This window comes from Labrus bergylta, chromosome 3 (genome assembly GCF_963930695.1).
Source record: "Labrus bergylta chromosome 3, fLabBer1.1, whole genome shotgun sequence".
NCBI lineage: Eukaryota > Metazoa > Chordata > Actinopteri > Labriformes > Labridae > Labrus > Labrus bergylta.
In genome coordinates this window covers 17,934,402-17,950,274 of record NC_089197.1, presented here as the reverse complement: position 1 = coordinate 17,950,274, position 15,873 = coordinate 17,934,402, and the positions used below count along the sequence as shown (strand labels likewise).

Here is a 15,873-nt window from a genome sequence, read left to right as displayed (position 1 = left end):
TATATGGGGGGAGCTAGAAAACAAGGCAAAGTTGGCTGAAACATTTTTGTTCGTGTCCTTACTGAAATCAAGTTTTTGATTTAATGCGCAAATTGTAGTTTGAAATTCCCTTGATAGCCTACAGTGATTTGTAATTAACTATTCATAGTTTTCTAGTTTGTGTGAATATTGGTTTCTGTTTCCAATAGCCAACTAAACTAAATGGGAGAACATTCATTTAACAGCCTGATTATTCAAAGCTTAGTAAGAGATCCTTTGCCTCATGGGGAATGAACATTGAAACAGCTAAGAAAACCTGATATTTGAAGGAATATTAGTGTGTGCACCAGAGTGTAGGGTGAGACATAATGTTGTTCATTGCAAAGAAAATTCTCAAACCAAAATCGGGTTGATTAAATACTTATGTTAAAGCAACCCATTTAATAAACCTTCAAGTTCAAATGTGAATAGTGCCAGGCTGTTTTCTGAGCTTGTGAAAAGTTAACTATGTGTTCGAACGTAGTGTGACTCTATGTTGTGGTATAGGATGTTGTGGTTACAGGGATTGGGTGTTAGCTAACAAACTTTATGGTTGAATCTCTGTACTGCAATATAAACTTTGCTTTAAAAAGGTTAATCATGTAATTACTAGAAATCAAAACAGCTTTGCTTCTCCCTACTCAGACCTCCTTGTTTGGCACAGATTGTGCTGTCCTAATTTGACGGCTGATTACGGTCTCCACTGAATCAAGCTGTGGGGCCGCTGCCATTCAACTATGTTCCGTTTTCAATTCAAAGAGTCAAAGATGGGCAGTGGATCCTTCAAAAGCTGGTCAACAGAAACACAATTAGCATTTATGAGGGCAAATAGCAAATCCAGAGAACAACAGGCTAGCTTTCCACTTTAACGACAAGCAGCACTCAGTCCTGTCCGTTTGATCTTACATTCACCACAACCACTTGAGCTGCACACAAAGCAGAAGCTCACAATTAGAAGCAGTGCAAATAAAAACAGCAAAGACTGACTGACTATGTCTGCTGGATTCCTGTGTGTAATGTTAACAAGAACTTATTTTTCTTCCCAGGTTAGTCAACAAATAAGACATTGGCTGGAAGAAAGCCCAGAACCACAGAGGGTGAAGGACCACAACAGCTTCATGCTAAGAACATTCTGGTTACAGTAGCATTAAGTTTAATTAACAGCCGGATATGCCAATCAAGTGGTCAGTCAGTATTACTGAAGGCTTTAAGATAAAGTACGAGACATTTTGAAAATGTAAAAAAGGTACCTCCAAGGCATATCTCTCATTTTTGTTTGTTTTCCAAATGTATTCACTTTTTCTGATGAAAAACCAACCTGACCGTTCGCCTTTACGTTACCAAGACAGCATCATTGTGGACCTCAGCCATTGAAACCAGTGCTTTCAGACACCTGAAAAAGTTTCACAGCTGAAGAGCAAACCTATCTCTGCTTATCCGTCCTGCGAATAAATGCTGAGTGATGGAAAACACACCTGTAACTCTGTCTGCTTGTGGTTTTACTGGGAATGGTACAACCCAAAACCAGGTAGTGATAACACATATACAAGGACATTCAGAATGTAGAAATCAAGATTTTTGCTTCAAAAATAAAGACATAACAGATCCACAACTGATGATTAGATGAGATGATACTATCATTTTTCAGGCCAGCTGTATCTTTGTGTTTTCTATAAGCTAAAGGATAATCAGCTTCAGGATGTGACTCAATACTTCACAGACAATCTTTCCATTCTCTTTTTCACCAAAGTCTTTTTCAGAAAATATGACGATTCCTTTGAGTTTTAGATCTGCCAGTTGTTGATATTCTTACCCTTGTTTCCAGTCTTTATGCTAAGCTAAACTAATTGGCAACAGCCTTACACTTTCATAAGCCCATATTCACTAGGATTGTCAGAAACCAAAATCATCAAATATGCTTATTAGGGGGTGAACGATTATCGGCCTAGCTGATTATCAGGGGCCGATATTATCTGTATCGGCAATAAAATGATTTAATTTAACAGTGCGCTTCTATGGCTCTGCTGCAGGTGTGTCGATGATGATGTATCCCTCTGGGTCTGTTTTCACTAACCCCTCTGTCTCACCGCCAACAAGACTATCTAGCTAGATGTCACATGACTATTAGTTCATCCTGTATTAGCTTTGCCTGAAAGATTTTCCTTTTTACAGTAAAGGCATATCGATTCCAAATATGGGTTATCGGTCTCATGAACTACTAATAATCGGTATCACTAGCTTCCCTAAAAATCAATATCAGCCGTCCCCTAATGCTAATCCCTGTTCAGTTACTCCTGTGATGTAGCTGCTCATGCAAAAGCAAAGTTATTTACATTTTATCCCTACTTTATGTGTGCTAGAGCATGTTTTGTCTTTGAATTCAGTTTCAAAGTTTGGCAAGAAGATGGCAAGCTCTAAACAAATCCTCACTTCTTACTTCACATAATGAGAGGCAGATTTGATACTTCACATAAGCTTAAGTATATTGTTCAGTTTTGCAGTCAGTACAAGGTAATACACCGCTTTCCAAACACGTCTTTGAATCAAAGTTTGTACCATAGAAGGGCATTCCTTTGATCCTGTGATCTCAGACCTTTATGCAGTGATTTGAGCACTTCTCCCCAGACACTCTCTCAGGCATCTGAACAGCTGATTCAAAGTGGGCTCTGTTTCTCAGTTTTATTTGAGGTCTGCCCCACAGGGCGCACAGGTTGGTTGCCATGGATGTAAGACAAAACTGTGCAGGAGGAAAAAAAAAAAAATCTCCCCTGAAGCCCTGCTCAGCAGGCAGCATATTTGTGCATTGTGTGCACAATGCGCAGGAACCTCACAACCGGTGAATGAAAACATGCAATCCTGAGAGACTTACTGACAGACCGAGAGCAGGAGGGGAGAAAAGAAGATATGTGCTGTAGAGCTCAAAGGCCGTCTGCTTGACATTATGCCATCAACATAATCTTTATTCTCTCTATTTTTTCCCTACCTCAGTTGCCCAGTTATCTTTTTTTTCTGCTGTTAAATATTTGTAAAGCCAGTGGTTGGGTTCATTTAAGGTCCAGATACTGAAATAATGGAGCACAGTTATCTGACAAAATAAAAACAAATGTAGTAAACCATTACGACAGGAGAAGCCCTGTTTTGATGTTCTAATTATTATTAACACCTCAAGAATCTGTGTTGCTCATTATGTGAACGCATTGAGCTTTTTTTCTACACAAAACATGGCCGTGAAGATGTGTGAAGACCCATAACAAGCACAAAAACACAAGCATAAATTCCCCAGAGAATAACATTTTAGATCACATTTTATCCGTCGTTATTATTCTCAGTGTCTCCTGAGTGTTTCAGATTGTAATCCATCTACATTCCTCTAATTTCTCCATGCCCCCCTCTCCCTTCAGCTGCATCATATAAAGATACCTAATTGAAGGTTCTTTTGCGCAAAACAAATGACCACATCAGCTGGCCCCCTTTTAACTCATCCTTCTTCCTGTCTGTTTGCAATGCATTATACACTCAGCTTGTTCTCTGCTGTCTCTCAAATTACAGTGCAGGCTGTCAATCAGTCAGAGACTTGAAACAAATTGACTTGTTTTGGTGTAAAACTCGAACCCGCCAACCTCCTCTCTATTTTCCTGTTTATGATGAAGTAGACCAAAGTGCAGCCAGTGGATATATTTAATTTTCAACATGAGTCGTAAAGTTGTCAGCGCTCTTCACTTCCATTATCATCTGAATACACCCAAAACAAAACTCACAGTCTCACAAGACGAATAACAAACAATTCAGTCAAATTAATTCAGCGTCATTGAACGCTCCCTACATAGGAGGACGGATTAAATGCTCGACTTTGTGTTTCTTTTATGTCCGCACATGGACAGAAAAATCTCTCTCTTTTACACTCTTGTTAAGATCTGAGAAGCTGCCAGACATTTCTGTTACTCCGTGCTTCCCATACATATGGTGCCACAGAGTTTTTCTTCCATGTGACAAAGGCTCTTAAAACCTCTACAGCCGAATAGAACAATGCCACGTGGGTGGCTCTTGTGTGTGTGTGTGTGTGTGTGTGTGTGTGTGTGTGCGTGTCTGTGTGTTGATGTGTGTCTAAGTGTGCGTGCCAGTGGTTGTAAACAGATATCTCAGACTGTGAGTCAAAAAGTCTGCATCAACATTTGAACAAGTATTAGCGTGTGATCAGCACAGATTTACTTAACAGAAAGACAAACAATTTAAAGCAGATGCGGAGGAACCGTTTGGTTTTGTAGGCGGCTGCACTTTTTTTTTTCATGTGTGATTTAAAGATGCAAATTGGACTTTTGTCATGATGATAAAAGATTTGATCCCACCAATTACTCACAGATAAAGATATGTTTGAATTGCTGCTTAAACGATTAGTGAACAAGGATGGGAGCCACTCGTCCTTGGGTTAAAACAGAAAAAAACATATTGCAAACGTTAAAAAGGTTCAACAAAAATGTGTTAGACACATCATTTTGTTTTAGTGTTTATTGGGTTTTAATATTCTATTTTAAAAGGTGTCCTCCTTGGTACTTCAATGATTTTGGTTGAGAACTTGTTGCATATATTTCTACCTCGAAACATTACAGATCTTTATACTGCACCTGATCCAGGCTGGTATTGATCTTAGCGACACAAAGTAGTCTCCCTGGTATTATGTTTAACTCTCCATAAAATCTTTGTGAGTGCTTCCTTTAGTGTGCTGTGGACTATAAAAGATATTCTCCAGAAGCTTATTTACTCATCCTCTTGTGTGAGATTATATTTAACCACTAAAATGAACCCATGGAAAGAAAGTTTGGGGTAAAGAAGTTTCACTGAAAGGAAAAGAAAGAGGAGTTGAACGTTGACCTGTTCTGATAGAATGAATATAAGAAGTGAGCGTACACACACCATGGGATTTGGTGACACTTGTTAATATGAATTTATTTTGCCAGGAAATATCCACAGTGCCCCTTTGATTGTCTTTCAAAACAAGTAATTGGTCAAATTTGGCAAGAAAATGCCCCAAAAAAATGGTATTTAGATCTTGTTCCAATTTCTTCAATGTTGTTGTCAGGGGAGTTATGTGTACGGTTTGTTGGACTGCACAAGTAATCTGAATATGTCATCTTGAGCTTTGGGACATCGTGACGCACAACATTTATTCAATAATTAATTATCACATTAATCAATAATGCAATAATAGTAAGATGCAGCTTTAGCTTTGACTGCAAATACATGCATCACACAATCACCTCAGGAACACGACGTAATGACTTAAGAAATGTAATATTCAGAGCAGTTATGCGGCCGCTGTGACTCCAATATGAGACGTAAATTGCTGAGCGTCTGTTGCCACTTGAATTACGCAGACTGGAAGTTGGAAGCAGCCGCCGCCAGTGTTTGTTGACTGATGTGAGCCGATGTTGACAGGGAACTCTGTTTGGTTTGGCAGGAGCGCACACAGGCTGCCATTCCTTAGATGAAACCATGTGAGCGCCGTTCATTTTGTGCTGCCGCTTTTTTGACTGTCCCTGTGTGAACAAAACCAGCCAGCCCTCAAAGAAAACTCTGAGGAGAAGGAAGATAAATAAACCTTCAGAAATGTAAAGGGGGGGGGGCTGAATAAATATCAAATAGACACGGTTGGAAATGTCATTTTCTTCAGTCAGAAAAATAATTACAATTATTAGACCAAAATCAACAAATTATGAACGCTTCAAACACGTGTTGTCTGTGTAGCCAACTCCAGATTGAGCTTCCATGCTTTAGACAGCCACATAAGTGTTCCACTTTATTTCATTCTCTGGCATGTTTCTACATTTGAATCAAATCCACATTATCCTTCCAACTATTGTCAACACTCTCTAGAGCACTATATGTAAATTATTCCACAGTTAAATCTATGTCACAACAAATACGATATCAAATAGATTTGATCTTTTTACAAAGCTTCTACAAACACTTTTAGGTAGAAAAAATATATTTGTGACCAATTTAAAGACTTACCACTTTAGTATGGGGCTAAATTCCACAGACGATGAAAGGACAGTATTTAAATATACACACAAAAACATCTCATCCTTCAAAAAGAAACCCTGAACGCCAACATTTTTCATAAAGCTGTTTTCAACTTTGTTATAAGTTAACCATATCTAAGTGGTAACATAAACATTACAAACTTTATTTTAAAAGGCAGAATGTTAGTTCACCTTCAGACACGTCACACATTGAATGACTTCAACCAGGCACTGCCCCTGCAAACCTCCACTAAATCACTGTGATCATGCAAGTGTCTCCCTATAAATCATTTGCGTTTGGGTGGAGGATAACAGCACGTCTTAAAAACTGAGAGACATCATTAAAGTGAATTGGTTTAATGATACGTCTGCACATTCAAGTCATAAGCTTCTGTATTTGTAGCCCACTCATTTCAGACGTCATATGACAGCTATCAGCTAAAGTAGGAGAAACATCCCACACCAGGCAGGGAGTGAGCGCAGACTGAGGCAAGTTGTTGCCTGTGAGTCGACTGTCAGTCATTGCCGGGGTGAGAGGATGGAGAGGTATGGAAAACAGAACGAGACAGAGGTTGAGAAAAAAGTGGGGAAAGGAGGCTGTCGGTGAATAATGAGTCAATGATGGGTTAAATGCGTTCCTGAAAACTAGAAAAAAAGAGGATTTGATTTTCTCATTAGGGCATACAGAGGAGCATGACAGGAAGGGAAGTGATTAGAAAAAGCCTCTGTTTGTATACCTGACAGATATTCACCTTTACAGACAGCCTCCAGAAAATCTATCTAATCCCAAAAGTTTTGTGGAGCTGCAGATCTGGAGGGAGGAAAGACCCTGCTCTGTCTGCTCTGAAGTGGAGGCACGCTGCATACACACACACACAAAACACACAATCTGACTCATCCAGTGTTTTTCACAGCACCCACACAGACCCAAACTCCTAAATGCATACCCTGACTGCCTGGGAAATACACACAAACATCTACACACATGTAATTATCCGTGTAAACATTTGCGGTCTCAACTCAGCACAAAGTTGATGAAGATAAACCTTTACAACAGTGAAGACTAAACACACCAAGCCGTTCGGACTCTTACCTTGAAAAGTGGCGACATTACGTGAGATAAGGAACTTGAGGCTGGAGCTGGACGTCTGGAGGAGGTTCTGGATGTCTCTCCGGGCCGCCACTTGGTACTTCTCCTCCATCTTCTTGGTGCAGCAGCTCAGGTTCTTGGACATGCACACCTGAAGGTCTGAACCTAAGAGTCATCGAGATTGCAGTCATTATTACACAACATGAGATTGTAACAGCGTTGCAGTTCTAGAGTCTCTTTCAGTCCTTATCCATTTCTGTAAATGATTTCTTCCTCTGCCATCACTAATACATTAGAATTCCCATCAATTTATGAAACCCAGAAGGACTTCTAGATGAATTTGTCCATCTTGTTTCAATCAAGCAGACATCATAATAGACCATCAAGAATCACACTGGTTTTGAATCTTGGGAAATGGGTTGAATACTTTTTTTTTTTTTTTTTTAATGTGAGCAAAATTAAATATTTCTCACTATGATATAAAGTCTTTTGGGTTATGGTAAAGCCCATGTTGCAGGATGCTGAAGTGGGTTTTCCTTTTACCAACATCACTAAGTGTTTATTTTTCAGAGACAGGAATGCTTACCCCTGTGACTTGAGTGAAATGCTTCTACATGACAGGCATAAACTGGGGCAGAGGATTTGCTCGTTCTCTTCAGGCTGCTCCACTTTTCTTTACACATTCCAAAGATATCCAAGTCAGGTGGATCTGACACCCAAAACTCCCTGGAGGTATGAACAAGTGAGCGTCTCTAACTATCCTCTATATCATCTGTATGACAAACAGGGAACTGTCCAGAAATGACAAGCAGCTTTCCTTCCTGTAGCAGCATTCATCAGAGAGGGAACATGCTAGTTATGTCAGACTGGATGAGGCACGGCAATGATTTGAGCCTTACACTACCAACACACTCATTACATTGTTATCATGCGAATGTAAAGCAGGTTTATTAGTTCACGTTTACTAACTTAGTATCACAACAGCACTTAAGTGTTAGCAAACACAAGTTAACATGTAAAAAATTGAATTGAAAAACTCAATTTGTCAGTAAAAATCTGACCTACAGCAGAGGCACTGGATTAAAGTGCTTTGGGCCTAATGCTAACAAAAGCATGCTAACACACTCATGAGATCTGGGCAATATGTGACCCTAAATACTCAGGAAGATGTTCTAGGGTGGATTGATAAACAGCATTCATTTCTATTAGGCAAGTTCAGTGTCCGTCGAAAAGGTAAAACTCTGAAGTCAGGACTTCTGAGCACTTTTACACTGAAAGGTGCGCAGAGTAGACAGTGTCATGACATTTTAAATTTGAGGTAATTTATATATTTTGTATTTTGATTTCTTATTGTTGCTTAATGCCATATTTCTTTATGTCTTTTGGAGCTTCATTTTTTGCATATCTTTATATTTAACCTTCTCTGATTTAAATGTTTTCTTATAAACGTCTCTGTTCCCCTTAAGTCTAAATAAACTTGATATCATGTAAACATGGTTGTTATAATTGTGAGCATGTAAATCATCTTAGTCTAGTATGTTGCCATACCAATTTCTAGTTATCAAATAAGTAAGTTATATTAAAGGTGCACTGTGTAGTTTTGGGAGAGAAATGTGAAAGTTGGAGAAATGTACAGATTTTGTGTTATATGTTCATAACTCTATACACAAACTATCCTCAAGAGGAAAATGTGGTCCCTGGGACACTGAAGATAAAATGATTCACAAGAAGTTATGGTAGGTGGTCCGCAAAGGTGAAACCGTAACTCTCCTGGTAGCTTTTTAGCTCCAGGGATCCATTTTTTTTTTCTTTGAGTAAAGTTTGTGTATTAAGTTCAGAAAATAGAGCACAGAATTGTTTCACTTGTCCAACTTTCAAATTTCACTACCAAATCTACATAATGCACCTTTAAAGCTAATGTGAAAGTCAGCATTTTGTTAACAAAGGTTCAACCGTAAAATACAAGTACAAGATCAATACGATTCACCATCAGAGGAACATGAAAGTGAGCAACGAATTTCGCAGCAATCCACCTTGTAGTGTAGAGAAATGAACACACACACACACACAAAAACACAAAAGCCAACTTGTTGGGAAGGGGAAAGAGGGGGTAAGAAAATCAGCACAGTTGGTTTGAAGGCCATGTTATTACAATGACGTATTTGGACACAGTGGTGGACTGATTAATCTCTAGTTACAGATTATGTGTATAAGTGACACACGGCATATAAAGAACAGTCTGTGTGGAGAGCAAAAGGGGCTGAACAAATCCGGACTACTGCTTCCCTGAACACATCAATCATTTAAAAACAATTCAGCTTCTATTCATTTCTCTAGATCTTTCAACTCCATTCTCACTTCTCTAGACAGACTGAAAATAAGGACAACATATGGAAAAGGTGGTCTTGGCCTGAAGTCCTTTATGGCTTACAACTGGCTAATACGGATGCCCTAAAAAAGTTGAGGTTTAGCCAGAGGGTTCCCAGATTGTGGAGTAGCTAATGCCAGGATCAAACTTTCCAACCTAGAGACACACATCTTGCATAAGTACACCTCGGATGAGGGGCTAGAGGAGCACACGATGGCACATGAATGAGTAATAAACCTATTTTATAAAATATGTACTTTGATCATGAAATCCTCATATCTGTATAATATACTGGCAGTCTATTCTTGCTATCACTGCTATCTAGCAGTGCAAAAGTTAGAGGGCTTTACTTGAGCAAGAAAAAAACAAAACTACTTGGACCTGATAGAAGATCTGCGTCAAAGCATTATCACTTCATCAGGTCACGTCTCAGGTTTGCCTCTGTGAACAAATGGAAGCAATCTGCACACATACGGGACAATCAAAACATCTTAAAAGCGACCCAAAACTCTACAGCAGCGTCTCCGACATGCCTAGGCAGAGCTCACAGATGTTGCCAGAGACGCTATCAGCACCCTGCGAGGTTCAGGAACGAGGAGGTAACAGAGGGGGCAGCATGGCACATGTGGAGGAATTCAAACTCTCCAAGATAAGACAACTTGAAAGTACCCCAGGTCCTGCTTTTTTTAAAATGCTTACAAGAACTATTTCCACTTTGAACACAGCTGAAAACAGCTTAGATTGGCTGAGGTGATGAACTTCTAGAAGTTCTGACCTAAACTAAGGGATGTGTGGCACTTTTAGAGAGTCACATGGAGACAGCTTGCTCCCGATGATTCCTGGGAATTTCTGGAGGTAATGTCTTCTCTCCAAACACAGGATCAACTAAAGATAACATCAAAAATCGTAAGATCAACTATATCACACATTATCTCCTGTTTCCCTATCTGATGTATTTTCAGTGCATTCATCTGAATCCATCAAGGAAACAATATGTCCAATGCCAAGATGCATTGTGGTCCTGGAGGATGTTTGTACTATGTAAGGCCACCGGGGATGCAGAAATAAAACTGTAGCTACTGAAAAAAGAAGCTTTAAGGGGAAGAAAGAGACACTATGTTCAGGTTTCAGAAGAGCTACAGTTATTCATGGATTAATTTTCATTTATTGAAATTAATAAATGAATAAGTCATCGATAAACAAGACTGAGTATGTTTTAAAAACAAGTCACTGACTGTTTTCTTGTTTCTTGACTTTTAATGATCAAATCTAATCTCTTATGGTTGTAGACTTAAAATGACATTTTAAGACATCATTTCGGTTTTAGAAAACACTTCTCCTCATCTACCTCCAAACTTGTTGGTAGGTTTAACATTTCCAAGACATTAATCTACAATGAAAATGAGGTTTACTTGGACAAAAATGCAACTCAGTAAAATAAGCGCCACAGCACTTTAAATCCATACAGCCACATGGGTGCAATTTATGGGGCAGGAGTGTTGATGGCATTAAACAGGTTATTTAGAGGTTTAGGGGGCGTTTGAGGGTTTTCTGTCAATTGCGTTGGTTTCCTCTCAGCAGCAGAGGAAAGGGTTGGTGAAGTTTATGGGGAGCAGTTTGTGGCAGGATGGCAGTCAACACCATTAAGATTTACTTCTCTGAGAAAGCACAGAGAGCAGCAGCAAGAAGTCAAGTCAGTGACAGCCAAAATGAAAGATTGTGACTGGTAATTGTTGAGTTACACTGTGTACATAACTTTACACAAAATAATTCCTGTTTATCCCTGAAAGCCACTTAACCGCCTTGGACGGCCCAAAGGAGCAGAATTTGGTTTATTTGGTTTCTGTCACGACCAAAAAGTAATCTCAGCAGCTTTAGTTTCCTTGTTTCATGGGATTATCACAGCACATGTTATATTAGCTCATGCACTGCTAATCATACTGAGAGGTAAACAAAAAGTGACAGCTTTGACTGGCTGTTTGGTTGTACAAACACAAATCTCCAAACAAAATCCTGAAATAGATGGAATCAACACTTGTTTTGTATTTGTATAGTTCAACTCCAATTATTACTCTTAAACAGTGCTGAAATACATCACAGGAGGTTATGTGTTCAACAACTGTAGCCACAGAGAGATGGACTTCTGTAAACCCAGATTTTGCAGTAATTTGAGACTCTTAAAAACTTGTTTTAAAAAGTCACACAAAAGATGCCATTTAGCTGAAAGCTCTGCTGTGTGCCTGCCTGTGTATATCATTATCATAACTGCACACACGCCTCTCAAATGGGTTTTAAAAGGTGTGTTTTGTAACTGTAGACTTCTAGAAAGAAGCAAATGACAGGTTAAAAGCTGGGTTTACGAGTTCTACAGGGAGGTCATGTTGGATTGGATAACTTCTGGAGTGCATCATTTTCATTCATTGGTATTTTGATGCTCAGGTTGCCATGTAAGTAGAAATGAAGAAAATGTAAAAAATGTTGACTAAGAAATGTGACATAGCCTATCTGCATTGCTGGCTGAATAATTTATGAAAAGGAAGCTGGGAAAAATCTACAATAATGTCTTAATCTATAAGATGAACTCCAACATACCTGGTCGAGGACTTTGAGGCAATAATTGACTCGGTCCAATTTGCAGGAGTTGGAAAACTTTTCGCACTTCGTCGCATTTGTTGGTGCTTCCAAACACTAATCCAAAACAACACGCCGGGAAGAAGATGTAGCTCATCCACAGCACACCCATTTTTGATCCAATCCTGTGATAAATACCCCGCAAGAAAACAAGCCTGTCTGAAAGTTGTATTTCCTCTATAAACCTGCAGTCCCCTCAGGTGAGTCCCGTCCACATGTCAAGGTTCAGGATTCAGCGTCGACCATGAGGAGTCCGGGTTCGTCCCGTACTGACGCTCCGGACAATCATTGAAAAACTCCTCACAGGGAAAGTTACTGAGGGTAGACTGCCCTGTTTGAAGGCGGCATGTTGTCCGACTTGGTTGGACCGACAGTAGAGGCGGAACCATAACGTTACCTGCACTCCGCCACTGGATGTGCAGCTGACCTGTGGCCCGAGAGCGCCACCAAGTGGACATGCGTCAAATTAAATTGATTCACGATTCATATTTATGGCCAGCTTAAAAAAAAAAAAAAAGAAAAAAAACGCAGGCTACAGAGCTGAAGTTAATTTGAAAAGGCCACAGTAAACAGTATTTCTTATTTCATGTTTTTTTCAATAAAAAGTGTTTTGAATTAATAACCCCATGCCCCTGTAAACACACTCTCCAAATCGCACAAAATGTATAGATGTTTATGCGGTTATGAGTTTTCAAGAAGGACTTTCGAGTAATTTTTAAGATTCTTTGCATCGGGGAATAACATTTATTTCTAACACAAATACAATGCATCAGGCTCCGTGCTTAATATCGACAGGTGATATAACGACAAAGGCCGCCTTTTTAGCATCTCATTGATTATGCATTTCCAAATCAAAATAAATGTAGGCCTACATATGTACTACTTTATTGTTTTACCCCTCAACTATGGCTTCTGTTTAATTCAGAAATAACACTTTGTGATGTGATGCAATTTTGGTAGCTCTTTGATTCATGGTAGGCACAACACTGCTGGAGAGGGTTCATGGTGCCACGTGACTAGCTGATTGACCTCATTTAATGCATCACATTATCGGCAATCAAAAATATTTGACAGCTTAATTTCACTATAAATGCACCCATTAACTTAGAAATCGAAGGTCAACTCTGACAGTAACAAATAATTTTCTGCAGCTAAAGCATGTAGAAAGAGTCTTAACAAAAGCATCCAACAAAATATTCAGAGAAAAATGTTTCAAATTTGTTTTATTTATTTCAAGCAACATTACAGTTAAGCAGTGTATACTCATCCACATCATGAATTAAATGCATTTTCAAAACTGACCAATCTGGTCAAAACATCACAAGGACACTGCTTGGTTCACAACTTTTCTTGGGTGATTATTCGGGACAGGGCTCCATCTCCTCAATCCCACACAGGCCGGGACAAGTGCAATACCTCAAATTACACAGCATTGCTACCAATCCCCACCTGCACAGGACGGGACGTCTGCATGTTTAGTATGTGCACATGACAAAGAGGTAAATCAATATTGTTGTGAAGCATTTCCACTCGTTGGAACATAGTTCATCAACCTAGTCAGTTTTGCATGGATTTGCACAGCAAACACGAGTTAAAGCTGAATGCAAACCAGCAAAACTGACCAAGTGACGATCAACACATGAGCGAGAATTTCTTAACGAGATCTTCAGCAAGATGCGGTTAGTTAGAAGTACTTTAAGTGCTCACATTGCAGTAGATAGGAGAAAACACTACCTGCACTATAAGCACTTTAGTACTGCTGAAACTGTGTCGCTGGGTGTGAACCGAAAATGTCCTCGTTTTTTTTTTTTTAAACACAATATTGCATGTGTACAATTCAAGCAGATTGAGTTTGATGTGTCACCCCCACAACCAAAATCTGAACAAAAACAGGTGGAGAGCAAGCAGGCCACCATCAGTTTTGCATAGATTTGCACAACTCATCTATTCTTGTAGTGCAACTATGCAAAACTAGCAGAGAACTGCGAGATATTGAGCCCAATCAGAAATTAAGAATGGTCTGGTGGCGCATATCACAGCCCCTTATGCCAGAAGGAGCACTTAGGGCAGTAGGTGCTAGTCTATTTCACTATCTGCACTAGATGCACCTTAGCACAAAGACAGTACTTCAACATGACATTCAACAGCACAGAACATGCACAACAGTGTCTGGGTATTGCTGTAAGTGCCTCCACTGCAGTAGGTATTACATAGAACTACCTGCACTGTAAGCACTTTGACAATACACAGACTTAACAGCCTGACTGCCCTCCCAGTACCATGGGAGAGATGGGCAAACGGCTTCATGGTGAACATAGTTTGGAGTCCTTCACGTCACAGTGGATCTGTAAATAAAAAATAAAAAATATTAAAGCTTATTAAGAATAGTAAAGCACGTGTAAGCTACTTCAGTTGAGCTCCCATTCCCTTGATAAATGTTTATAGTCCCTGATTAGTCGATAATTACATAGGTTTGTTGTGGCATGTTATGATTTATCACAGCAGCACGAGGTCACTGAAAACATGAATGAGTAGCAAGAGCCTGCGGCCCGCGTTCCCTGCGCCACTGAGGCGCATGCGCAAAGAACCATGTTGATCACCCCTCCCCCACCGTCTTTTAACATGGCGCCTCGAAGTGCGCCAACCTTAGCTGAAATGGCTTTTAAAATCCACCAACAAGAGTACGATAAAAAGAGTATAACACGCTGAAATTGATGGCTGCGTTGTTGTTTTGTTATTTGACAGGAGAGGTTGTAGTGTAGTTTGCCAAAACGGACTTCCATGAAACAAAAAGAAAGGTGATGGCCAGGTGTAGGAACAGAGACCAGCAGCAAGGTAGCTTAGCCGCTGCAAGCTGGTGTTAGCTCTATGAAAACATCGATATAAACGATATAACAAGAAGCCTAGAAACCGCCACAAGAGCAGCCAGTGGGGTGGGGGGGTTACAGTAAAAGCAGCTAGCTCATGTCTACAAATAGCCCGCACGATAATAAAATAGTAATTGAGTTTGACGATGCATGTTTAGCTACAAACAACAAAACGAGCACACCAACATGCAGACGGAACACCACATCACGTCGTGTTGGTGTAGTCAGCTTATATTGTCTGCATATTAATTTGAGTGAGCACGTTTATAATGCATTGCTTGTTGTGTTTTTCTTGTTGTTTTTTTAACCCCATAACACGGCTGTATAATATAAGTTTATCCAGCTAGGCTAGGCTAGCTGAGCTACAAAAAAAAAAAAACCCGCGCGGCCTACAGCTGCCCCCATGTGCTGCTGCTTTGTTCTGGGGGGCACTTTAACTCACACACCACTGCACTGCAAGAACAAGCCAAGAATCAAGTCAAAATAACATCAACTTACTTCGTCAAACATCGGGATTGTGAGTGTTTTAAAAAAAATAACGAGGAGGGAGGTTTAACACGAGGCGAGGTGATTTTTTTTTTTTTTTTTTTATTCCAACTAGTTGCGAAAAGCGCAGCATGGAGAAAAAAAAAAAAAGCTCCGGACAAGCTTTTTCAAATCTCCCTCATTCCCTCAAATGGTGGAGCAAAGAGGGGGCTGCCATGCGCCCTCACGTTACACTGTTTTCATCGCCCCCCAACATAGCATTTTTATGTGTTACCACCAACCACCACATAATATTTAGAAAGCGAGCATAAAGCATCACCTTAAGGATAGAGGGGGGAGGTTGTTCACTCAATACAGAGATTTAAAAATAATAATAATAATAACCCAAAAACC

General features: G+C 39.7%; 1 protein-coding gene across 1 annotated transcript in view; it reads right to left on the bottom strand.

The window, feature by feature from the left end:
* The window catches only part of gpc5a (glypican 5a), a 117,567-nt gene extending 105,061 nt beyond the window's left edge, over nucleotides 1–12,506 (bottom strand). Inside the window, exons 1-2 of the mRNA XM_020635921.3 lie at nucleotides 12,089–12,506; nucleotides 7,132–7,293 (exon numbers count right to left, since the gene is read on the bottom strand). Of these exons, the coding sequence (XP_020491577.1) occupies nucleotides 7,132–7,293; nucleotides 12,089–12,239 (313 nt within the window). The 5' untranslated portion in view covers nucleotides 12,240–12,506. The remainder of the gene's footprint in view (nucleotides 1–7,131; nucleotides 7,294–12,088) is intronic.
* Between the last annotated feature and the right edge of the window lie 3,367 nt (nucleotides 12,507–15,873).